The 26,054-nt window shown below is 36.8% G+C and overlaps 3 protein-coding genes and 1 long non-coding RNA gene across 6 annotated transcripts; 3 read left to right on the top strand and 1 right to left on the bottom strand.

The window, feature by feature from the left end:
• Positions 1 to 849: 849 nt before the first annotated feature.
• On the top strand, positions 850 to 13,783 carry boka (BCL2 family apoptosis regulator BOK a). Of its 2 annotated transcripts, XM_082190336.1 has the most exons (5): positions 850 to 1,627; positions 3,301 to 3,429; positions 3,760 to 3,789; positions 7,670 to 7,833; positions 12,492 to 13,783. In XM_082190336.1, the coding sequence occupies exons 1-5, from the start codon at positions 1,408 to 1,410 to the stop codon at positions 12,615 to 12,617; spliced, it is 669 nt and encodes a 222-aa protein (XP_082046462.1). In that variant the 5' UTR covers positions 850 to 1,407; the 3' UTR covers positions 12,618 to 13,783. The 2 variants fall into 2 exon arrangements, with proteins under 2 accessions (XP_082046462.1, XP_082046463.1); XM_082190337.1 differs by lacking the exon at positions 3,760 to 3,789 and having other exon boundaries at positions 865 to 1,627.
• Positions 7,840 to 12,420, top strand: LOC309514173. Its single transcript, XR_014211617.1, has 2 exons — positions 7,840 to 10,992; positions 11,092 to 12,420. It is a non-coding gene; the product is annotated as an uncharacterized lncRNA (long non-coding RNA).
• Positions 13,784 to 14,972: 1,189 nt separating the features above from the next.
• atg4b (autophagy related 4B, cysteine peptidase) lies at positions 14,973 to 23,244 on the top strand. 2 transcript variants are annotated; one of them, XM_082190335.1, is made up of 14 exons: positions 15,047 to 15,072; positions 15,736 to 15,781; positions 16,418 to 16,519; positions 16,600 to 16,671; positions 16,784 to 16,882; positions 16,970 to 17,071; positions 18,196 to 18,268; positions 18,461 to 18,540; positions 20,138 to 20,337; positions 20,447 to 20,525; positions 21,688 to 21,833; positions 22,262 to 22,318; positions 22,412 to 22,502; positions 22,590 to 23,244. In XM_082190335.1, the coding sequence occupies exons 5-14, from the start codon at positions 16,822 to 16,824 to the stop codon at positions 22,661 to 22,663; spliced, it is 963 nt and encodes a 320-aa protein (XP_082046461.1). In that variant the 5' UTR covers positions 15,047 to 15,072; positions 15,736 to 15,781; positions 16,418 to 16,519; positions 16,600 to 16,671; positions 16,784 to 16,821; the 3' UTR covers positions 22,664 to 23,244. The 2 variants fall into 2 exon arrangements, with proteins under 2 accessions (XP_082046460.1, XP_082046461.1); XM_082190334.1 differs by lacking the exon at positions 15,736 to 15,781 and having other exon boundaries at positions 14,973 to 15,072.
• On the bottom strand, positions 23,178 to 25,436 carry dtymk (deoxythymidylate kinase (thymidylate kinase)). The gene is made up of 5 exons (XM_082190338.1): positions 25,071 to 25,436; positions 24,677 to 24,785; positions 24,493 to 24,583; positions 23,527 to 23,724; positions 23,178 to 23,430 (listed from the first exon to the last, which is right to left on the bottom strand). Exons 1-5 carry the CDS (start codon positions 25,198 to 25,200, stop codon positions 23,320 to 23,322), a joined length of 639 nt encoding a protein of 212 aa, XP_082046464.1. The 5' UTR covers positions 25,201 to 25,436; the 3' UTR covers positions 23,178 to 23,319.
• Between the last annotated feature and the right edge of the window lie 618 nt (positions 25,437 to 26,054).

Raw genomic sequence — 26,054 nt, 5'->3', positions numbered from 1 at the left:
GTAGCAAAATGTTAAATTTTATGGCTGCCAGTTTAACTACAATGCTTTATTTGAAGTAAAACTATAATTAATGGCTGACAAAAAAAGCATGTGACTTTTAAATAAGCATGAGTATTGATTGTAGTCTATTATTGTGTATTAAATTATAGTTTGGTTAGCCATATTTTTCTATTTTCATACTTAAAATGACATGGGATATGGGATAACAACATAAAGGGTTAGTAGGCTATGGAAGGAATTGTTAAGGATGTTGATGGGATTCTGTGGGTCAACAAATACAAATAGGTTCCAGACAGACACAAAACAATTTAACCAAATTTAAGCTATTTTGCTGGTCTTAGCTCACATTTGGCCAAATTGGTATTCAGATGGTCTAGCTGGATGGGCAGTTGAAAAAAAGTTCAAAACCCCTCGAAAATCAGCCAACAAACCACCAGCCTGACCAGGCAAGATAATACCAACCAGCAGTAAGACATTGTGACCCCTATAGCCTAGGAATTTTATCCCAAAATGTAGCTAATAAGTCCATGAACACACTTACCCAGACAGACAGACAGACAGACAGACAGACAGACAGACAGACAGATAGATAGATAGATAGATAGATAGATAGATAGATAGATAGATAGATAGATAGATCTAGATAGATCTAGATGGCCTAGATAGATCTAGGCCTAGATAGATAGATAGATAGATAGATAGATAGATAGATAGATAGATAGATAGATAGATAGATAGATAGATAGATAGATAGAGTGTAAATAATTTTAAGCATTTTGGCATAAGATTTTTTATTAAAAATAAAATGTGGTGAAAAAAAGAAAGTGTCCAAATACTTTGTGTAGGCCTATTTGTTATCTTTGTTTCTTGATTTATCACATTTTAGCTCTGTAAAAGAGGGGCGGACCATCAAAACCATAACATTGCTGGACTGGTTATCTTATCTCCGCCTTAACGGACTCCGGAGAGCTTTTCCATAGAAGGAGACAGACTGACTTGACGAGTGCAGTCCATCCATACAGACCGAAGACAGGCGACACACCGCCGCTGCCAGATTCCCCTCGCTCGCGGGCTGCTGTGGAGAGAACAATACCCGAGCTTTTATAAAAAAATGCCGATATTTAAGACTCTGAGGATTTATTGACTTACGAGAAATAGCAAGGGTAATCGATATCTGGTTTTCTGCTCTTTTTGGCCGCTTTTTCAGGTTCATGTCCATTCCAAGAGAAGGTGCGACCGAGTCTTTCTATTAGCGAATATAGGAAAAAAACACTCGAGTTTTCATTTTTATCCAGATCGTGTACGGCGTCATCCGACTTTGGAAAGAGAGGAGGGTGGAGAAGAAACACTTCCATACACGGTGAGAAAGGTGGAGGTTAGTTGTCAGCTGATTGTAATTCTCCACTCATGAAGGGCATGGAGATGTTGCGCCGCTCCTCAGTGTTCGCGGCTGAAGTCATGGAGGTGTTTGATCGTTCTCCCACGGATAAGGAGTTAGTGTCTCAGGCTAAAGTGTTGTGCAGGGATTACATTCACTCCAGACTCCACCGGGCTGGAATCGGATGGTCGAAACCAGAGCACGGATCCGGAACACTGGCTGAGGTGTCTTCAGTCCTGCTGTGGTTGGGTAGGACATCTGACGTTTCACTCATGTAGACTATTAATGTTTATGGAGATTGCCATGGGGTTACAACTTACATGTACTGTAGTGTAGTGCATGTATAGTAGCCTACATATTTGGATGCTATACACCCCTTACGAAAATTAACCATGGTTTTACTACAAATAGCCTAAAACCCCCAAAACATGGTTATTGTAGTTAAACCATGGTAACCACAAATTAACCATGGTTTTGCTACATAATCATAGTTAAATCATGGTATTTGTAGTAGGCTAAAACTGTGGTCATACAAATGGTAATCAATCTGCCAAAAAAACAAACAAACATGGTTACTACACTTTTACTACAATAAAACCATGGTTCATTTTCGTAAGGGATATACCACATACTATACTGAAGTGTGAATATTTTTTATATTATGGTGCTAAATGGTCATGTGTATATATATATATATATATATGCATAAGTAGCCTAGGCTATATACGTATAGGCTATCTGTTTGAGTTGTGGTTTGATGTACGGATGTTATATTTTAAGACTGAGTTAAAAGTGCAGAGAACTTCCTGTAAATTTTCATTCTTTCTTAATCTGTGCTTGTCTGGTTCATAAGAAAATAAATGGAAAATGGACCATCCATAATTGTTCTATGAACTTTCAGAAATGAAAATAAACACGTGTTTCTCAGCTTCCTCAAAGCCAAACCATACAATTGATTGCGTAATATTTTACAACACTCTTACAAGGTTCGTCTGTGTCTCACCCATTGAAAAGTACTTTGCCTTTTGCACCATGTTAAATGTGTGTTTCATCCTTTTATGTCGTTAACATTCTGAGCTCTTTCACAAGATTGAATGTTATGCCTATCAATAACATTTAATCTCACATCATTTTGTTGATCAGACACACTATAAATAGCCTACCTTAAACATATCACATGACTTTCATCTGAGTTACTCTTAACTGTCATTGTTCTGCAAGAACCCGTTTTCTCCTAAAAGGGAAAAGCACAAGAATTTTAATTTGAGACAACTGTTTGACTGGGGGAGCTGCTTTTTATGGACAAGGCATGCAAACATGCAGATCATTATCACAAGGCAGATTGAGGGTTCCCCACCCACACTTAACCAGGTTAACCCTGTATTGTCCTGAAAAAGGTCCTTCACGCTTAGGCTACATTAAGACGGATGATTCATGTGGGTGAGACACTCTTCCAAATAAGAGTTGCAAAAGGGGGGTTTCACAGTGATTTCGTAGTAGAACTATGTGAAGTATTTTTATTTTTTTTCTTAGCGTGAAGAACATGTAAAAAAAAAAATCGAAACAAACATTTTCCCACTATAAAGACATTATTTTGTGCAATTGAAAGATTCCATTGATTTTCTTTAAGGAACCATCAATGCCAATAAAGAGTCCAGCTGAGCATAGCTAAAGACTTATTTAACAGACAATTTCATCATCAGGACATTGCAGTATAACAACATACATCCCTCCGTTAGCCTGATATGACAGAATGACGATAGTATGAATAGTAGCAGGTTTTAAGGTTAGGTTGCAGTTCTTTTACACTGTCATTGTCAAGCTTCTCCAAATTAGTGATTTTATTCTGTAAGACTCGAGATCTTTTCATCCCGATAGTTTGAGCCAAGGAAAGAAAACACATTTGTCTCTCTGTCTTCTAGGAGACGAGCTGGAGTACCTGCGACCCAACGTATACCGCAACGTAGCACGGCAGCTCAACATCACAATCGCCTCTGAGAGTATAGTCTCTGATGCCTTTTTGGCCGTCGCTGCAGAAATCTTCTCTACAGGTTGGTCAGTGTCCTTCTTGCTAGAAACATTTAGTTTGGAAAACAGTTTATTGTCTGTAGATAAACTAATCGGTGCATCTGGTTCCAGAGATGTCCATTCTATCAGTTAAACATTAGCAAATACTCACACTAAAAACAGTTTAAATGAATCTGAAAACCAATGAAACCTGGTTTATATGATATGCCTATGTTTTGTTTTTTATATCTATATCAATTTTATATAAGTTTATATTTTTTCCAGACCCTTAAATCGATAGTTCACCCAAAAATCAAACAAACAACAACAACAACTAAAAAACTTTGAGACATTTCTTCTTTTATGCTCCACAGAAGATAATCGTAAAGGTTTACAACGTGAGGGTGAGTAAATTATGACATGTTTTTTGTAAAAAAAAATTGGGTGAACTATCCCTTTAAGTAACTTTACACGTGAGGGTAAAACTGGATCCATTCTGACATTTATATATACACAGAGAAGCGGTGCTGGACTCGACCCTGAGAGCACCATAAAATATGAATTTTTCTTTTAAGTAAACAGTGTCTGGGCGCCATGGAAGTTATCATTCCTTTTGCTGCGTACTGTACTTTGCTCATATTTAGTGCAAATCCTTGAGATTCAGTTTTTTTTTCAAATGACTAAACCATTTAGTTCAAATGGTCAACCCTTATTTGATCTCCCAGATTTAGAGTGTAGTAAATCATGGTGTTTTTTTTTTTTTTTCAACAATGGCAGCTTTAAGATGTGCTGTAACTTGTTCGCCTCATTTCTTCAGGGAAACATTCTTTGCATTCTAATTATCAATGCATAATTGCTTTTGTTAGTCCAAGTACATCAAAGATTCCTCACTAAACACAAAGCACTATACTCCTGGTGACACCCTTGCACCTCTTGTTTCTACACATACCTGTCCTCAAGCAGTGTAGCTGAGTTTGTGTGGTCACTGGTGTTCACTTTATTTATTTTTAACCCTGCGAGTGGCCTTTGATCCTTTTTTAGAGTTCTATATGACTGTGCACTTTAAACAATTATTGTGCTTTTTTACATTTTAAGAGATAAATGTAATATTTTCACACGATGCTTGATATATTTTAATTTCATTTCTTTTCAGTATTATTTATATTTATCTTTGCTTTTGTTTTATTCTTGAGGTATTTCAATCCTTTCTGCTTTTTCAATCATTCAGCTTTACTGTGACACTTTCTAAGACTGTTTAAAATAAACAATGGTGCAATTTCCAACATATTTTTAATTAAAAAATATTATGCGTAATACAACGTTATACATAGCATTTTAAAAAGAAAAGATGTATATTTTTCTTTTGTGGTTTTCATAATTCATGCTGGAGAAATGTTTTGTTGTTGTTGTTGTTTTTTGCCCTGATGCATTGGTGTATTAAAATCTACTTAAATAAATACAATTCTAAATAAAACACGAGACCAATAACTGAATCTGTCAGGAGGAAGCATTTTAGCAGATCTTTTATTCTCAACTTAATCAAAATCAATAATCCATTAACAAGATTAGGTTCCTTGAAGTAGGCCTACATTTTCTCCAGAATGGAAAGTGCTAACTATAAGGTGTGTGAGCAGATTTGTGTCACGTGTTGAGTTTGTTTTTTGATCTGTTTCCCTGTATTGTTGATATTTGAATTTCTTTGTTAATTTTCTAGTCTGTAAATTAGTTCAGGTCTCCATTCTCTCCCTCTTTGTTTCTGTTGTTGCAGATTGATTTGAGTCCTCAAAGTTTCTGTTAGTCCCTTGTCTTGCTTTGTTTTATGTTATTGTGTTTGTGGTTAAGTTTTTCTGTGGTTTATTGTTTGGAATTTGTGGATTAAAGACTATTTCAGTGTTTACATCGTCTTGTGCTTTCATCTCAGCCACCAACCGTGACAATTTGTCAAATGTGGGATTGTTGATTCATTCGTTTATTCAAATATATTTTCAGTTGTTTTATTAAATGGGGTCAGAGGTCAGCGTGGTGATTGTTAGAATCTGCAACGCCTGCATAATTCCTTAGATACATAGTCACAACATAGAGGCAAGTTTCTAATTAAATGCGGGAAAATCCAGTTTAGTCTTTTTTTGGCAGTGATACTCCTTCTACACTTTATATATAAAGTGCGTATTATAAAGTGCGTGTCATATGCACGTGAAAACATGCATATGTTCAGGCAAAAATGTTTTTGCCGTATAAATGGCACGAGAAATCAAATTCGTGCTATAGATACGCACTTTTATGACATCGTGTTGAAATTATCAGTATTATCAATATTTCGAGTGACTCCGGATCGGAGTTATTTAAAAAAATGTTTTTTATTAATTAGCCTACTTTTCAATAATTTAGAGTAATTTATTCTGCTTATAGCCCACACTTCAAAACATTGTTCAGATCATGTATTTCAAGATATTTGTCAGGTTTAAGTCCTTAAAATGCTAATTTCTTACGCATCTAATCCCTAGCCTCCGTTGCTAATTAATTCCGTCATTTTAGAGAAACGGAGGCTTGAGCCATTGATAGCAGACTAATGCAGTTTCATGTAGCTTTTAAGTTGTTAAACTATTTTACTGACAAAATCGTTGACAACACATGACTATGTGTGTCCGTACTGTATGTGTGTGCATTTGAGTTGGAGAGAGAGCGGGATATATGCGCTTTTAACTTAATTTTGTGGTAAAAAACATGGACATAATTTGTCGTTTTTATCCTATTGTTTACTATATTAATTTGCTTTGTCAGGGTCGTTGTGGGTTTTGGTTCTTTTGTTGTTGTAGGAGGAACTTTGAAATAACTGAAATAATGTTGCGAAGTGATATGGAATTGTAATGCGGTCAAGACCTGCCTGGAACTACTTTAGCCTTGCGTTTCCCTGAAAATAATTGCACACCTTAGAACGTTCATCAACCAATCAGATTCAAGCATTCAACAGCCTTGAAGTATAAATTTAACTAATACATTGTCTTCATTTGATTAATACATGTCTTCATTTGAAACACAGCATGTTGTAAACTAAAATATTCCGTCGGAATAGTGAACTCAACATGTAAACGTTCTTACAAGAGTCAGGGGGAGGAAATTGTGGTGCTTTCTGTTTATCTTGAACTTCAAACCAGCTTTTATCTCTTTTATTCCTCAATATGGTTTCCTTTTGCCTTTGTGTTTCCTGCCTTTGCCAGACTCCGATTAGGTTCCTGCCTGGGTTGATATGTTTATGTCTGGCCATTTGATGTTCCCAGGCGGGGTTTTGCAGCTTTATTACGTTTTGTTTAATTCCAGGCTGAAATGTTTGAAGGTTAGAGTAGTGTCCGTTTATCATTTTAGTTATCAGGATGCCTACTTGTTTGATGAAATGTAATAGTACAGATAGCCTTTTATTTAAATTCAGACCCGTGACTATAACGTATTTACTGTATGATGGGGAAAAGCAAAGAGTCTATACCTTTTAAACTACTGTTGTATTTCATGGTTATTATTATACATTTAAAAATGTGTCTCTTTATATATTTAAAAATATATAATTTATCAAGCTTACAAATGAGGCTAACACCTTACAGCCACACCTTATTACTTTTAAGGCATGTTGATATCATTTATAGGTTACAGTCACAAGTGAAACAAATGAATTTGCTCTGCTGAAAAGTCCTTGTGTCTTTCTGGCTGATACACCAGCTGACAGCTTGCCTGGCTGCCAATACGGTTATACAACAATACTCCACCCCTTTTTACAGTATAATAATGTTCTGTTAGAAATGGGGGTAAGGAATTATGTGTTTTAATGACTCACATGGTTATGATTTTCAGTCCCACTATATATTAATTGTCATTATTAATCATTAAAATTTCTTTAAATGAATCATTTGATACAAAGCACTTATTTAGTTCTTACATGTTCTTACATTGTACTTATATTTCATAATTAATTTCTCTAATTACATCTCTAATTACACTGTTGACCCTTCCCTTACATCTTACCTACCCATACCACCAAACCTGTCCCTGGCCTGACCTTACTCATATCCGACCACAATAGCAGCAAAAGTGTTTTGTACATAACAGTTAAAGTTTTTTTTTTATGTAAGTACAAAGTAATTAGAGACCTAATATGAAGTATGACCTGACTTTCATACACACTTCCACCAGCACACACAAATATAAGCTGTCATTGGTATGAATGAAAGTATGGTGAAAAGGACAGACTTTGTTTGATTATATTTATGTCAATCTCTGTTTCTCTATGTACAGGTGTAACATGGGGGAAGATTGTGTCTCTGTATGCAGTGGCCGGAGCTCTTGCTGTGGACTGTGTTCGGCACGGGCATCCAGCAATGGTGCACACCATTGTCGACTGCATGGGCGAGTTTGTTCGCAAGAGCCTTGTGTCGTGGTTAAAGAGGAGAGGAGGCTGGGTAAGAAATAAATCTATTAATTTAGTACAATTAATTAGAATATTTATGCATTTAAGCATCCCTTCACCCGGCCCAAACATACATAATACTTGATTCTGATTGGTCATTCGCTGTGGCATTCAGCAGGCAATTTCCTAATATTCCCTGTCGTCCATCATATGTGGCTCATGTTTATCAGACCGCTCATTTGGGTAACTAAAACTCTCTCTGTTTTCTCGTATCATGCCGTGGACTCGCTCTCTCATTTCATACAAGCGCAACTGGTGTTACCTTGCATTTTTTAGCCTGACTGTTTTGTACGTTGTAATAAACTTTTTTTATGTTGTTGTGGACTATTTTTTAAAGCAGAAGCAACAGCTTATTTTATATACATATCTAGTTATTTTATATATCATATAACTAGTACTAGTCAAAAGGATGATTGAATTTACAGATCAAATTCTACTTTTAAAACAACATAGGATTCCATTGTAAGAGTTTAGCCCGACGCAAGTGTTTTTTTGCTTGTTTCAGTCCGACGCAGTTATCATTTTCACGTCCTGCGCCACGTTATTAAAATTTTCGCCCATTTGTGCACCCATAGGCGTGTTGGTCTGAAAACGAGGTGTGTTCAGGCGCATTGTTGGTGCGTTGCTTTTTTGAGGCAACAGCAATAGACTGCATTGACCAACTGAAACCTGGTCTAAAGTCAATGGTGCAATATATATATATATTTTTTTTAATGAACGCGTTAGTAATGTGCGCCTAGGCGGGTCCACAACACGCGTACAGTCTGCTTATTAAACACACAGGGACGTACAGCAGCACACAAACATGCCAAATATTTAAAATAAAAGGATTACAATGTAATAGATTATTTTTGTGTACATAAAGAAATGGTGGAATCCGGCTTGTCCTGTGGATGATCTGCTTGCGCACGAGCAGTTCCGTTTGCGCTCTGGAGATGCGTTCGGTCTTTCCACTATCAAATTCCGTCATGTAAATAGCGAATCTGCCATGGCGCAAGCGCAACTGGCATTTAAAAGGAATGGGAGATGAGACTCTGATTGGTTTAACGAACGTGAATCCCAAAACACACCCATTACTCGTTATGAGAATAGGGACAACCCTTTTAGACCAGTGGTTCCCAAACCTGTCCTGGTGTACCCCCAACACTGCATGTTTTCTTTGTCTCCCTAATCAAACACACCTGATTCAACTCATCAGCTCATTATCACGTGCAGTGTTGGGGGTACTCCAGGACAGGTTTGGAAACCACTGTTTTAGACCATGCGCCTGGCGCCGACCATTTTTCCCGTCGTTAAACTAGCAAAAGTGGATTCGGACACACCCTAAGTGAACTTGCGCCCTCTGCTTTAGACCATGTGCTTAGATCGTTAAAATAGGGCCCAAAAAGTCATACGTGTTTGGAACAACATGAAGGTGAGTAAATGATGATAGAGTTATCATTTTTGGCCACTCTTTTCAGAGTTAATAAAAGTAGCATTGTGCTGTCTGTTTATATAACCAAGCTAAGGCCCAGAAAGAGCCCAGACTGCTGCTTTTCCATATTTGTTCAGTGTGTAGACAGAATGTGCAGGGTTCCTGCAGCTTTTGGGGGGAAATCTGATCAATCTCTCTGAAGACCAGCACAGTTCAGCGAACCTGTTGAATGAGGAGCTGTGCTGGTATGTGCGTCTGCTTTGGCAGGGCATGTCTGTGGTGTCTGTTCTCATTAGACTGTCTCTGTTCAGGCAGATTCGACATGGCACTGTGCCAGAGTCATAACTGCCTGCACTTACAGTAGGTCCATATGCAGCTCTTACACCTGCTTTGGACTTTTAGATCAAAACATTAGATATAAATATTAACCTCCTAAAACCCAGCCCAAAAATATCCATATTTATTTATTTGGCAAAATGCTATACCGATCCATCGCGGCATGGACTCTACTAGGCCCCTGAAGAAGGTGTTCTGTGGTTTCTGGCATCAAGACATTCGCAGGAGATCCTTCAAGTCTTGTAGGTTTGTTGGTGGAGCCACTGTGAATTGAACTTGTTGGTCACAGATGTTGATTGAGGTTGGGGAACTTGGAGGCAATTGCAACACCTTGAACTCTTCATTGTTCCTCAAACTATTCCTGAACTATGTGTGCAGTGTGGTAGGCCGCATTCTCCTGCTAAAAGAGACCACATCCACCAGGCAACACTATTGTCATGAAGGGGTGTATCTGGTCCGCAACAATGTTTAGTTTAGTATGTGGCACGTGTCAAATTTACGTCCATATGAATGGCCGGACCCTGGGTTTTCCAGAAGAACATTGCCCAGAGCATCACACTTCCTCCACCGTGTTGTCATCATCCCACAGTGCATCCTGGTTCCATCACTTCCCCAGGCAAGCGGAGCACTCGTACACGGCCGTCCACGTGATGTAAAAGAAAACAGGACTCATCGAACCAGGCGACCTTCTTCCCCTGCTCCAAGGTCCAGTTCCGACACTCATGTGGCCATTGTAGGGCCATAACCATCATTAAAATGTTGTGTGACTTGTGCCACAGTAGACCTTCTGTTGGCTCAGACCATACGGGATAGCCTTTGTTGCCCTCGTGCATCAATGAGCTTTTGGCGCCCAACACCCTGTCGCCGGTTTGTGGTTTGTCCCTCCTTGGATCACTGTTGGTCAAATCTCACCACTGCTGATAGGGAGCAACCAACAAGCCTTGACGTTTCAGAGATACTCTGACCTAGTCAGTTGTCTCTTGGTCAAAATCACTCAGATCTTTATTCCTGCCCATTCCTCCTGCATCCAACACGTTGATTTCGAGAACTGATTGTTTGCTTACCATCTAATCTACCCAGACCTTAATACGTGGCCTTGTCAGGAGATGATCAATGTTATTCGCTCATAATGTTTTGGCTCATCAGTGTACACAGATTATTAATGTGAGTAATAACATGTCGAAAAATATTTTAATGTTGTGTTGAGAGACATTTTTAGGGATATATTTAATAAGAACATAGATCTAGGATAAGTTTAATGTTTGTTTGTTCTGTTTTATGACTTATTTAGAAAGTGAGAACAAAAAAGAAAACAATCAGGACTAAGGATCAACTTTAAAATTATGTTATGTTCAGTGGTGGATGTTCTGTACTACATGAACAAATGCTGGTTCAATTTGGGTGAGTGTAATGGTTGCCTCAGGCGAAATCATTCTCAAAATTTTTCAATGTGTTCTTCTTGGGAGTGACCTGATTTTTTTTAACTGCTGTTTTTGTAAGACATGGGCACACCTACAGACTGAACTGAATCTGAAAACAAGGACTTTATCATCAGGATCACTAAGTGAAAGTATGTGTAAAGCAGAAGCCGGTTAGACTGTATTTTACATTGTTGTTGATGTGAGTATGTGGGCACTAGTGTCTACGTGCCATGTTGAGGGTTTTGTTCTGCAGGATTGCTTTGGGAGCTGAATGAAGGGCCACACACACACACACACACACACACACACACACACACACACACACACACACACACACACACACACACACACACACACACACACACACACACACACACACACACACACACACACACACACACACACACACACACACACACACAGAGAGAGATACACAAAAACACCACTGAGTAAGATCTTTTATAATTAAAATTCCTAATTAACGGATGTCCCCATCTCTTAGTGCCTTCATTATCTCTAAAAAAAATCAGTACGATTTTTTTTGTTGTTGGAAGAAATGAATTAATGCAAGGATGCATTACATTGATCAAAGTGAGCTTAAAGTAATTTCAAAATGTTAAAATATAATATAATATAATATAATATAATATAATATAATATAAAAAATATTCTGTCGTTCTGCATTGTAAATGTGTTTAAATCTAACCACTTCATATCTGTGTGCAGACTGCATTGTGACTGAATGATTTTTATTTGAATAAATAAATAAATAACATTGCCCCGTTATATGACCCCCCATTAATTTGAATGGGAATCCCTAGGTGTTAGTGTGTATGTGTGTACATGTGTGTATGCGCATGTGAATGTGTTCTGCATTGGTGATGTTCTATAGGTTCATGCCTTCATTTGCGTGTGTGTTCGTTCTGGATTGTGCCAGATTTTGTATTATTAATTAAAAATTTTTTATTTTTTTTTGCAAATAATAAAAGAAATCCCCATGTTCCCCCACTATTTTTTTTTTTTTTTTTTTTCAACCACATAAACTCTTCAAATCCAGTATAAAAAACATTGTGTGTATTCCAAGTTCAAGTGTGACAAAAGTCCTAAGGTCTTGGATCACTCCGATGAACACTCAATTTTTTTTTAATTAAAAGAAAATAAATCTTGGGTCAAAATGACCCGAAGAGAGCATAAGGGAACTGACCATCCAGCTCAAAACAAACTGAACTTTAATACTCTGAACATGTATTAAGCTAATTTGGAAATTTATAACATTTGGCCAACCCTATAAAGCTGCATGCTGAAATATATAACGTGTTTAGACTACTGAATGTTGGCTTTGGCTTAAAAGGCACATACTTGAGTGCATACTGAAGTTCCTTTTCCTTTTGTTATTACCAGATGAACTCAGAGAGAATTACATAACATACTCCATATATTTAATTGATATATCTAAATATTTTCTTTGCTCTCTTACAGGCGGACATCACTAAGTGTGTAGTCAATACAGACCCCAGTTTTCGTTCTCATTGGTTGGTGGCAGCTGCCTGTGCCTGTGGTCACTATCTCAAGGCCGTGGTCTTCTACATGCTGAGAGAAAAATGAAGAGCAGGATAAACAAGTGACGGACAGCTGAACACTTCAGCAGGGGTTTCTAGTCACTGCTTAAGCCTTTCACTGCTCTTATTAATGTGTTTACACTTGCACAACGTTTGCACTTTGGTAACCCTTTACAATAAGGTCTCGTTTGTTAACGTTAGTTAAATAACTAGTTCAGATGAACTAACTATGAACAATATATTTTTACAGCATTTAAGCTTTGTTAATGTTAGTTGATAGAAATCCAATTGGTCATTGTTTGTTCATGTTCATTTGAGTGCATAAACTAATGTTAACACACATGTATTAGTAAATGTAGGCATTAACATTAAGATTAATAAATGGTGTAGAAGTATTGTTCATGTTAACCTTATTGTAAAGTGTCACCTAATTTTGTTTAAAAGGATATTGAGCTCTAAGATGAACCGTTATCTTTAAGGTTTTGTTGTGTTTAACCTGGCCTTTTGCACTCTAGGCATTCCTTGCTGTTACCATTTTTTTTTTGTATTGAACCTAATTTTGATATGCAGAATATCTAGGCCAGCGGGAGAGGAAATTATTGTGACCTTTGAATTTTTGTCTGAAATGGAATGTTCATGTACTTGGATTAATGCTGCCTAGTCCAACGTTGTCTTATTTGTTAAAGTTTTTCTGATTGTTAATACATTTTTCACTGTCTTGAGTGGTTTTGATGCTCTAAATGCAGATTAACAAATCAAGCTTCAAAAATCCAACTGCAATCCACAATGCATGCATGTAATTGAGTTCAATATCAATATTTCCCAAGGAAAAACTTCCAAAGTACTGAATGTAAATGGCTGTAGGAGAGATTTGGGTTGACTAAAAAGATATAACATTTCAGTTCATGCCATATTTCAAGTCTGGACCTGTCAACTATGTCATAGTGTTGTCTCTCTTTTGTTGTAATTTATTTTTGTGTAATATTTTCACCTTACATGTGGTGTTGTTGGTGCCGCCTTGAACAATTTTTAAAAATCATGGAGCCATCACTATATTAATAACTTAACTTGGTGTCTTAAAGTTGTTTTTATTGTTTTGTCGTGTATAGTTCAGTTTATAACAAATAATTATGTGGGAAACTACACATTGTTTTGTGTATGCTACACTGAATGTATGCTAAATAAAAATATACTTTTTTGTTTTTCCAAAAATCTATTTGCTGTGCTTTTCTTGCGGTAGGAACAGAACAACATAATAATAAAGCCTTTATGCTGATAATTCTACACAACATTAGTGTAATTGGTGGAAACCGAGTGGGAGGAAGCAGTTTAGATCAGATAGAATAGTTTAGAGATATTGTTACTATGGTGATCACTCTCAACATGTGGTTTCCTTTATCCAGACTTTGAGAACACTGACATGAATTAAAATAATGGGTCATACTGATTTACTGCATAAACACAAAGCAGATTAATGCAAGTGATTGCATTTTTCACCTACTATCATAGATATTGGGAGAAATTGAAGACTATGATGGTCTGTGTTCATTAAGATAAATGTTAAAGCAAATGATTGCTAATATGATCCAGATTATTTTGTCTGTAACCACTGAGTAACTGTGTCAACCTGAAAAGGTTTTTTTTTTTTACTTCAACTTTCTGCCTAATCATTTCCAATTGCGACGCCTCACTGACACCTAGTGGCTGTAAATGGAACTATAGGCGCTCAATTATTAAAGTTATCACACAGGACAAAGGTGTAAACGATTTAGCTGATATTGTGCTTGATTTTTAGAAACTATCCAGTGACAGACTTTGATCTACAAAACTGAATACGCGTGATGATGAGTCAGCCTCCTATCACATAACTTGTGCAGATTATATTTCAAATAGATTTTATAAATCAATGCCAAAAATGTGGGTTTGTCAAATCTGTTCAATTTACTTACACTAATGTTTCATCACACGTCTGGGACGATAAAAAAAAAATATATAAAAAAAAAAAAAAAAATGTATAAGCAGTTTAGTTAAATACTATAGAACGGCTCAGATTTAAAAAAAATGCCTGCATTTATTTAGTTATTTATCTAGTTAAATTTAGTTTTTACACAACAACATGACATGTCAGAAATAGCACATTTAGAAGGAGAATACACTTTCACGACTGTTTCCCGGCGTTTAATGATATCAAATTCATAACACAAAACATTTATAAGAGTAATGCCAATACTGATTATGTACATTTATGTAGCGTTACATTCCACAACTCTTTATTACTCTAGTTACCTTGTTTATATCTGCTTCCAAGAGAAGACAACACGTCCCGCCTTAAAATAAATTCTATTGGTTAAAAACACCACCTAATACATAGAAGGTATTTGATTGGTTACCGCAGAAATTACGCTTTCTGACCAAAGCGGAAGTGACTTTGTATTGGTCAGTACAGTGTAAGGAACACTCAACAAACAAGATAGGCTGAATCACTGTCGGGATGGATGCAGGTAAGAAAATCGCTGGAAAACAATTTGTTTTATATTTCGCTCATCTGCCCAGATGTCATGAAATTGTTAAATAGCAAAATTCTTCTTTCGACAACCACCTACGCGCCTGTTATTGGAGAGGCCGCCTCTACAGTTTGGGATTTTGTCGTTAAATATGGTACATAGATGTCCCAACTGCTGCCAACTGGACAGTAAAACAGAACAGTCTGCTGTCAGATTAGGGATGGACACTGTTTTGTCTTCTAGATGTCACTGCACCAAATGCCACGGCCACCCGTTAAAACTGCCTGTTTTGGCTGTGTTTTAGAGTCTATTCAGCTGCATTTTTTGAGCATTATATGAGCGTTCCAGCGCACGAACGATACTGTTGGGCTGTTGACGCTTTTGGGATGTTGTCCGTGTCGTCTGTTATCAAATTTCTGCCTACTCTAATAATCTGTTTGCCAGTAACATTTATCACAGGGACTTTTATGCACTGTGCCATGTCTTTAACCCTCTGATGCGCGACATCCGTTACAATTAAAGGAATAGTTCACCGAAAAGTGAACATTTTGTCATGACTTACCCTCAAGTTGTTCCAAACCTGTATGAGTTTCTTTCTTCTTTTGAACACAAAATAAGAACTTTTAAAGAATGTTACCAACCTTTTTTTGTGTTCAACAGAAGACTAAAAGCGAGAAAAACTCGTTCAGGTATTGACAACCTAAGGGTAAGTACTAACAAAATAAAAATAAAAATTGGTGAACTATCCCTTTAACAGCATAGAATGAAACTTCAGAGACAAAGTAAAGTTACACATACAGTACACAGCGGTACAGTGAAATTGGTGGGGGGGAAATCAGGTGCCACTTTACAATAATGTTCAGTTTGTTAATGGATTCGGTATCAATCAACAATACATTATAATTACGTTTTAATCTAAGTTCATTGTTAAATCATTTTTATTTTTTAAAATGGTTAAATTACAAATCTTGAAACTGTTAAAATGTATATGTAAAATAATAACTAATCGTCACAAATGATCTTTGATTAATAAATGCTTTATTTGTTGCATGTTTTTATCATGAAACAATATCTTTTATTACATTTGACAGATGTGAAACTCCCTCAAAATACATCATATTTGAAAAAACAAAAAGATTGGCAGTGATTATATGTAAAATGTTAAGATATATTTTTTTCTTTTGTGATAATTAAAAAATGTTTGCATTGGATGGTTTGGCCAACTAAAGAGACTAAAAAGGTGCCAAATTATGTTTTAGTTTTTACAAATTATTTTTTATATTTCTGTTGGTCTGTGTAAGTAGTTTAGCTTTCAGTTGATCATTGGCTTTTCCCCCAACAGCTACTCTCACATACGACTCATTGCGCTTTGGAGAGATCGAAGATTTCCCGGAGACCTCTGAGCCTGTCTGGATTTTGGGAAAGCAGTTCAGTGCTCTAACAGGTAATAAGGTGGTAGACATTGAAGGTTTTGTGCTGCTGTGTTTGGTTCTTGTTGGTAACACGATGTTCTTCGTGTCCCAGAGAAGGATGATATTCTGGCAGACGTCACCTCACGTTTGTGGTTCACGTACAGAAAGAACTTTCAGCCAATTGGTGAGAGTCAAAGTCATCAATCCTATTCCTACCATCCAAGGACTGCATTTAATTATTCATACGGATAGATAAATCTGTTTAGTTTGGTTTGTTAATGGAAGTAATGTTACAGGTGGCACTGGGCCCACTTCAGACACTGGTTGGGGCTGCATGCTTCGATGTGGACAGATGATTCTTGGGGAGGCCTTGGTCTGCAGGCACTTGGGTAGAGGTAAGGCTACAAGATTTGAAAACTGGGATTGGTAATAATGATGTCTGCTGAAATCTGAGATGTAATGTGTGTTGTATGTTTTATTAGACTGGAGATGGATTCCAGGTCAGCGGCAGAGAGCAGATTATATCAGTATCCTCAATGCCTTCATTGACAAGAAGGACAGCTATTATTCCATCCATCAAATAGGTACTACTCCTTATCTATCTATATTATAGGAATAGTGTTAATGTAGGGCTGTCGCGATAATATTGTATATTGTAGTACCGCGATTCTGAAAAGCCAACCACAGAGGAATGCAAGCAACCGCCGCAACTACGACATTCATGTTTTTTCTTTATTTCATAAGCCTATTCCCTTCTTGTTTTACACTTCATGCATGTGTATTGAATGTTACATAAGTTAATAAGGATAAAAAGAGTGAATAATGTATTTTTTCCTGTCAACTGGCTCTTTTTTTACTTAAGACACTGTGTACCATTGTGATTTGGACGGAGTCTCTGTAGATTTGCACTAAACAAGCCTAAATTGACAGTGAGTGAGAGAGAGAGAGATCGACTGAGCATGTGCGATTACCTGTATCTGTCTTTCTTCAGGTCGTCATATATTTGTGAAAAAAAGGTTTGCCATGTCCGAAGAGGAAAGCGATATCTTTGTTGTTTTGAACTATTAGTTTAATTAACTCATTGATGTTTAATGTCTCACTCTTCGCGCCACCTAGTGGCGTAACAATGTAACTGCACTGACTGACAGCCTGTCTAGAAAGTGTCACGCAGAGACGAGCAGTGCTGATACTGGTGAAATATCAGCAGAGAAAGCCTCTCGTCCAGTCAGATTCGAAGACCGGAACTAACTGTTATACCCCAACAAGCTTAGCTTATTGTCAGGTTTATGTTCTGTTATATGGACCCTTATTTTGACTATCTGTTCTGTTTCCTTTAGTTCCTGTTTCCCTGCTCTGTTTAGTTTCAGTTTCATTGGTTACTGATTATGTCCTTGTTTGTTCCTATAGTTATATGTATTAGTTTCACATGTCTAGTTTACTTTCCTTTGTTCTACCCCTGTTTATATAGCCCTGTGTTTCAGTTGTTCTTTGTCAGTTCTTGTTTATGCTTTTTGTGGTTTGCATGATTCTCCTGCGTGTTCATTCAGAGTGTTTGGATTATTAATAAAGCATGTTCTGTCCTGTTCTGAACACATTGTAACACTTATCGCAATATTGAGCCACTCAAAATTACCGTAAGGAAAATTTACCACGACAGCCCTCTTGACAGGTAAATTACTGTGGATGACATGGCTTGTTCTTTTTCCAGCTCAGATGGGTGTAGGTGAGGGAAAGTCTATAGGCCAATGGTATGGTCCAAATACAGTGGCACAGGTACTCAAGTAAGTTGGCCAAGTCAAATTAAATATATCTATTTTTTAAATTATTATTATTCAAATATATATATAAAAAAAGTTATTTTTAGTCATATGAAATATAACTGTAAAAGACTATTGAAGCGAAGTAATCTTTAAATAAACTATTGTGCTTTGCTGTATTGGAATAAATCCATGTAAACTTTTATGCCCATCTAGGAAACTGGCAGTATTTGACTCCTGGAGCCGACTGGCAGTTCATGTAGCTATGGACAATACTGTGGTCATAGAGGAAATCAGTGAGTTTTCTTTCATAGTGCCCACATGCAATCTGCAGCCGCCTTTTGCACTTATTTAGAGGGGATTCTGTGGAATGGATTTGAGCTGACTATATTTTACTCTTATTAGTAGCTGAAAGCATGATATAATTAGCCAGTATATTTAAAGGGATAGTTCACCCAAAAATTCTGTCATTACTTACTCACCTCATGTCGTTATAAATCTGCATGACTTGTGCTGACTAACATGAAAGAATATAAAGATAGAGATGACAGAATTTTTATTTATTAGTCAATATATACAATACATGTGTATTACGGTATATAATATCACAATCTGACATGCCTCTTCTGACAGCTGTGATGCCTGATTAGTGGATTATTTTTGTGTGTGTGTGTTTGTTTGTTTTTGATTGCAAATGAGTACACAGCAGACAATTAGAACACATTTTCATCACAGTTGATTTATAAATAAGTATTTTTCTAGGTGGTTTAATTGATTTATCTGCTTTACAATACCTTTTTCTTTTTCAACACAAATGATTTCCACAACCAAAGATGATGATATTATTTTTTAAATCACTTGCCTCTGCAACTTCGCAACCCAAAAATAAATATTATATTCAATAAAAAAAAAAACTGAAAGTTAATAACTGAATGTTCATTTTAAAATGTTAATGTTTATTAGCCAGTAGATAAGTATTTGTTCCCTTTCTTTAGTATTTTGTTGAACTAGCTTCAGAGATATTACAACTATCAGCCTTGGGTCTCTCTTAATTTTGCACAATGTGAGCCATATTAGCTCATTCCTCTTTGAAAAATCACTCAAACTGTACCAGGTCATTCAGCAGTTCATTCTTTCAGAGATGTTGGGTGAGATTGAAGTCAAGACTGACTCAAGGGCATCAATTTCTTCATTTTAAGCCACTTTAGTGTTACTCAGTGTGCTTTGGGTTGTTGCCCTACTGAAACGTCCTTAGTTTATACTTTCTGGGAAAAGGGAGTAGGTGTTTAGCAGCATTCATCAATCTTAAGAAGACTGCCAGTGCCTGCTGCTGAAAAGCACCTCAGTAATATAACAATAACACTACCATCAGCGTATTTCACTGTGGGAATGGTGTTACCTGGCTAATGTGCAGTGTTAGATTGTACACCACACAAACCACTGTGTTTGAGCCAAAAGGTTTACTTTAGTTTAATCAAACCACCGGGCTTTATTTCATGTCTTTTGTTTTTACAGTCAACAGCTTTTTCTTTATCAATTTCCCCAAAAGCTCTTTTTTGTGCAGTAGCTTGAAGATGGTTGTCCCATATAAATCTGACAGAGACCGTAGCTCAATTACTGCAAATGTAATCATACCTAATGACTTTTGAAACTTGGTCAAAATGTCTTAGATATGTTAAGTTTGGAGAATTGCGAAATTGCACAAACCGTGTTTTTAATCAAGTACAACTGTACCTTTTTTTTTACAGGACTGTGCCATTATATGTGTATCAGATGTTTTTAGTGTAAGGAAGATATAGACTTGAGAAGGAAATTCTGACTTCACAATTGTCCTAATTAGCCAATAAATGACTAAGGTATTTGATAATGGTTGTTTGTACTGGCTGTCCGTAGAGAGGCTGTGTATGCCGTGGCTGGACTTCGACAGGGGTGCATGTGCGGTTTCAGAAGAGCCTCTGGAGATGAATGGTGATCGGGAGGGGGCTTGTGCTCTGGCAGAAGAGGAGACAGCTTTGTGGAAACCCCTTGTTCTGCTGATTCCTCTAAGACTGGGCCTCAGTGATATCAATGAAGCTTATATTGAACCACTCAAGGTAAATCTATAACATCATCTGATGTATGAATAGATGTTAACACTGTTATGTGTGAGTAAAATGTCATCTACTATAGCTGTTGAGCTTTATTTTCATATCTTATCCACAGCAATGCTTCATGATGCCTCAGTCTTTAGGAGTAATAGGTGGAAAGCCAAACAGCGCTCACTACTTCATTGGCTTTGTAGGTGAGCAGGTTTTCTTAAAGCTAAACCTATAAAAAGTCTGTTCTCAACTGGTGGCTCGTGACCCAAAATGGTTTACCAGTAGCCTGGAAATCCAGACCTAAATCTAAAAGATTAATGGTCTGGCGTCGACTAATGAAAATCGGCCAGCTCGAGGGGCGGCACCAAGCATGCATTTGAAAATCTCACTGCACGCAATTGGATAACACTACGACCAATCACAAGAAGTTATCGCTTTGCTACCAGCGGAGCTAACTGGTAGATTCTTACCGTATCCGGTCGGCAAAACAGCAAAAACGCCCTTCTTGCAAAGGAACGATTCGAGCGCCGTCTTCTGTTCCTCTTTTAGAGAAAAAGTCTAAATATTTCATTGTAGCGGCCAAAGCCGTTTCAAACAAATGGTGTTCATCCATAGCCATCTTGCAATGTTTACTAATGACTTCGACCGTTCAACGTCGCAGCGCTGTCGTCATCTCGCCTCTGGCCCGCCTATATCAGATAACCCTGATGTGATTGGTGCAGCTCAGATAGAGGGGCATATTTAATGAGCATCGTTACTCGACACCAGAGTAACTCGCTGAGAAAATTCAACTTGTGCTCTCGCGAGAACTCTGGATTACCAGGGTAGTTTATCAGTCCTTCTGATGAGAATCTAAGATGACCGGGAAAAACAAACAATACAAAAAATAGGTGCAGCTTATCATTTATGGTAGTTTGGATGGCAAAATAAGTAAACATTTCCCATACCTTTTGTGATTGGCCGAACCAACTATCATGTGTGAATCAATATCTACGGTAATTTGCAGCAAATTCATCTGGTTTACAATTTTGAAAACCTTAAATATTATTAACTCCGTATGCTGAAATAATGTACAACCCAGACTACGTTATATATATGGTTTGTCAATCAGTGTGCTTAATGCTATGAATATTTTTTTTCATAATATTATTTTAATACAATGACATTTTTGTTTATTTGTGTATAACAAACCATTTTGTGTTGTGACGCCACTTCATGTCCAATGTAAAATATGAGTTGAGAAGCACTACTGTTTTACTGGGAGGTTTATCTGTGTAGTAGATTAATTCAATGTTAAATGCTGAATGGCAGCATATTTTGTTTCGAACTGCTTCATTATATTTTCTTATTGATGGCGCCCTGCAGGGGAGGAGCTCATTTATCTAGACCCCCATACAACTCAGCCAGCTGTGGACCCAAGTGAAGGGGGTCATTTCCCAGACGACTCCTACCACTGCCAGCACCCTCCCTGCCGAATGCACATCTGTGAGCTTGACCCCTCCATTGCTGCTGTAAGTATAGCTTCATTTCTCAATATCCTTTATGTCCATCTAGTAGTACTCAACAGATAAACCCATTTGAGCCCATCTTTGTCCACAAAAAAGCAAATCTTCCTTGATCACCAAACCAGCATATTATAATGATTTCTAAAGGATCATGTGACACTGAAGACTGTAGTAATGGCTGTATTCACATTATACAGCTGCACATGTATAGAAGTATTGTTATTTGCTAAAGAGAAATATGTATTTATTATTCTTGGATTATAATTCCATTTTCCTCTCAGTTGCCTGATATCAAGAGTATAACAAGTGCTCATTTAGCTTGGAAAACTTTGGGATTAAATTGGTAAATACAGTTGTTGTTGTTAGGTGTCAAAAACAGTAAAAAGTAATTTGCTTGAATAACAGCATCATCTATGCCAAATTTTGTCCATCAGGGCTTTTTCTGTCAAACAGAGGATGATTTTGATGACTGGTGTGCACAGATTCGTAAGGTACTTAAGCCAAAAATGGCTTCTTTTTTTCATAGTCTCCGTTCATGTTTGTTCCTCTGGCTCACTTGCCACTTTTGTTTTTCCCTTGTACAGGTTTCTAGCTGTAGAGGTCTTCCTATGTTTGAATTAGTAGACAGTCAGCCATCTCATCTAATTGGTGCAGATGTAATTAATCTTACTCCAGGTAATCTCTAATACTGCTTATTCATAGATTTAGAATTCGAAGATTTACGTTTATAAACACACACCATGTGTTATTTTTCCTTAACAGAATTTTCGGATTCGGACCGGCTCGAGCGCTTCTTTGATTCTGAGGATGAAGAATTTGAAATCCTGTCTTTGTGAGGAACAGTTGCATTTGCCAGACTTTCAGAGTTCTGTGGTAAAGCCTCCTCAGAGGAAAGAGAAGAATACCATTGACGTCCAAGGCCACTGTGGAATAGTCACCTGCGTCAAAACACACAGCTTTCTTCTTTAACAGCTATATTGACTGCTCTGTCACCCTGAGTGAGCCGAGGTCAGGTTTCATGGTCACAGGCACTCAGGACCATCAGTATGTATGTACTTTGTCGCATTTACGTGTATCCATATTGAGTCTTAACGCTATAGATTAATTTTTAAGTGATATGGTGCCTTTTTACCCCCTTAACTTAAACACAGGTTTGCGCATAACACATTTTATGGTTTCGGTTAGGAGACTTGCTAATCAAATTTGATTCTGCATTTACTCTCAACCAATGGAAGTCAGTGAAATTTTGGACCTGTATCAAATTGTAAATGACAGCTAAGGAAGGTTGGCTCATTTGCAGACTGGGTGGGATTGCTCGTGTAATTATAAAAGAATGAGTTTGTCTTCATGTTTAAAATCTCTGTATACACAAGTTTATTTTATGAATATTTATTTAATCATTAAAAAATAAAAATGTCTTAGGTTTTTCCACTATTCAAGTGACATAAAAACAAAAGAAAAGTTTAAGGTTTCGGAGCAGGTGGAGATCTGTTCACTTCCACAGCTCTCCAACTGGCTGATTCTCAGCTAAACTGATGATGTCTTCACTCAAAAGCTTAATATCTTTGTGTACCTCTTCAATGGTCCTTGCAGCATCAATCACCTAGACGAACAAAGACACAAGATAAATATTACACTAATTTAAAGATAGTTACCTACTGTATATGTACAATAATTAGGATTACACTAAATAAATCACCTTCCAGTTGATTGAGGAATCTTGCATGAGCTCTTCGAACCTTTGTGAAACTGTGCGTTGGAAAGCGCTCGTCTCATACCGTTCAGTTCCATATTCTCCACGGTTTGCCGCCGTACTAGGGTTGAGTTGCAGAAACATCACCAGGTCTGGTTTTGGAAGGCCCACATCTGGATTCATGCACCACTCCAGAGAGAAGCCCTGAACATGTACAACAACTAAATTAATGTCTCTACATCTGCTTGGGTTCAGATCCTGTGAACTGTTCCAAACAAACAAACAAAAACTGTAAAATAACTTAATGAGCATTTTAAGAATATACACATTTAAAAAAAAAAATTGGGTTTGTAAAAATGTTATAAAATTTTTAATGAAACCAAAAAGGTTTGGTTTCATTAATTAACAATAGCTAATGTATGATCTAACAATGAACAAAACCTTTGTTACAGTATTTATTAATCTTTGTTAATGTTAGTTATAAAAATAGTAGTTTTTAACTTAACAACTTCTGATTTTAATGTATTTTGAAATTAACATTAATTTAGAGTAATAAATGCTGTAGTTATTGTTCATTCTTAATTAATGTAAACTAAAGTTATTTACTAATGAAACCTTATAGTAATTACCTATGTTTTTGAGATGTCTCTTCTGCTCACCAAGGCTGCATTTATTTGATCGAAAATACAGTAAATCATTGTGAAATAATCTTTTAAAATAACTTTTCTATTTTAATATTAGAAAATATAATTTATTCCTGTAATGTCAAAGCTGAATTTTCTATAGCCATTAGTCCTGCATCATATCATCCTTCAGAAGTCATTCTAATATCCAACATTTCTTCTTCATATCGATGTTGAAATGTTATGTTACTGTTGGTGAAAAATTATACATTTAGGATTCTTTGATGATTTTTGTTTTACTCTCCCTGTATATTTTAAAGTTACATTGAAGTATAACAAAAACACTCACAGGCTTGGCACTAGTAAAAGCCACTCCTGAAAACGCATAGCGGTCCACCACTAGATTAATCCCTTGTTCCAACTTCTGTTTCATCAGAGGCCTGAAGTCAGAACAGATCGGTCGAATGATACATCAATGAAACATTCCTGTGCATGCACTTTACTGTATTAATAAAACTGGAGTGATAACCTACACCATTTCCCATCGGTTTGCAGAAAACAGCAGGTGAACAGTGTGATCCTCCAGATTACTCTTCTTCTCTAGGTATGAACTGATGAGCTGACCAATCTTAGTGGTTCTGTCTGTGTAGAAAACAATTCATCCTCAGTACATGAAATACAAACACTGCACATGAAAACAAAATCCCAGTGAGCTGCCACGTGTGAAGTTAGTTATACTAACGTTAGGTGTATGTTTTCTGTTATTTTATATGTATATGTACATGTACATGTATAAGTCCTATTGATTTCACAAGCGTTGCACCAATGTTTATAAACAAGAGCTGCAAATATTGCGGGATACTTCACTGTCACGTTATTATTTCATAGTCTGTCGAGATAAAGCTCCACAAACAGCCTGGTTTTCACCTGGAAATCGCATAATTTCTGCCTCTCGTCCGCTCTGCTGTAACGCCTGTACAAGTGTTTGGCATTGCGTGGTTTTCCCGGCTCTGTCAACTCCTTCCAGAACAATCAAAGCTCCTCTTCTGCAAGACATGGCTCTTGAAAACAACTGAAAATGTGGAACAGTAGGGAGGAAATGCAGGCACTGGTTAGCAAATCAATCCAAGGCCGTGATCTCTTTACGCGGTTCTTTTCTAAAAAAAAACCCCCCACATCCTAAACATCGTCCTATCGTCCTCCCACTTCTACGGTGTCCGCGAAGGTACACATGAGAACGCCCTTGTCAGTGAAGAGTGTTTATCTTTTCTTTTCTTTTTTACCCATCTTTATCTAAGTTTTCATTATATCATCCACAGACATTAGGGTTTGGCAGATGTAATATATTATTTATTTACTTACTTACTTAAAGTGTAATGAAGTATTCATTGTAAGCATTTGTGCCTTTATTGATTTTTTTTTAATGTCTGAATGCACATCAAATATGTAACTTATTTTGATGTAAATGTTACATATTAACAAAACGTTATTAATTAGTGCAAAAAAAATATATATCTCTTCCAAATCATGTCTACTTTACCTAAATAAACTTTTATAAACCTATACAAAATAATTTACATTTTAGCGCTTTTGTTCCCTTTTTTATTAACATTTAAAAAATTACAAACCACATTTTCTAATGCTGAAACACAGCAGTAACTAAATAAAGTAACAAATAAAATAAGATTGAAATGAAAGGGTATCACATTTAACAGTTCTTTGGGCTTTTTGATATTTGTTTTGTTACACTGGGACAGATTTCCAGATTTCACGTGAATTTGTCTTTTACTGTCAATGGAATTTGTATACCCACGTCATTCGCCCGTGCGTGTCACGTCATATCCGTACACAAATTTGGGAGATGATTTTACAATTCTACATTTGTGAATAAAGAATTTAGCTAGACATACA

This window comes from Leuciscus leuciscus (genome assembly GCF_965113295.1).
Source record: "Leuciscus leuciscus genome assembly, chromosome: 14".
NCBI classification, from domain to species: domain Eukaryota; kingdom Metazoa; phylum Chordata; class Actinopteri; order Cypriniformes; family Leuciscidae; genus Leuciscus; species Leuciscus leuciscus.
The sequence above is the reverse complement of the archived record's forward strand: the minus strand, read 5'-3'. Positions and strand labels throughout refer to the sequence as shown.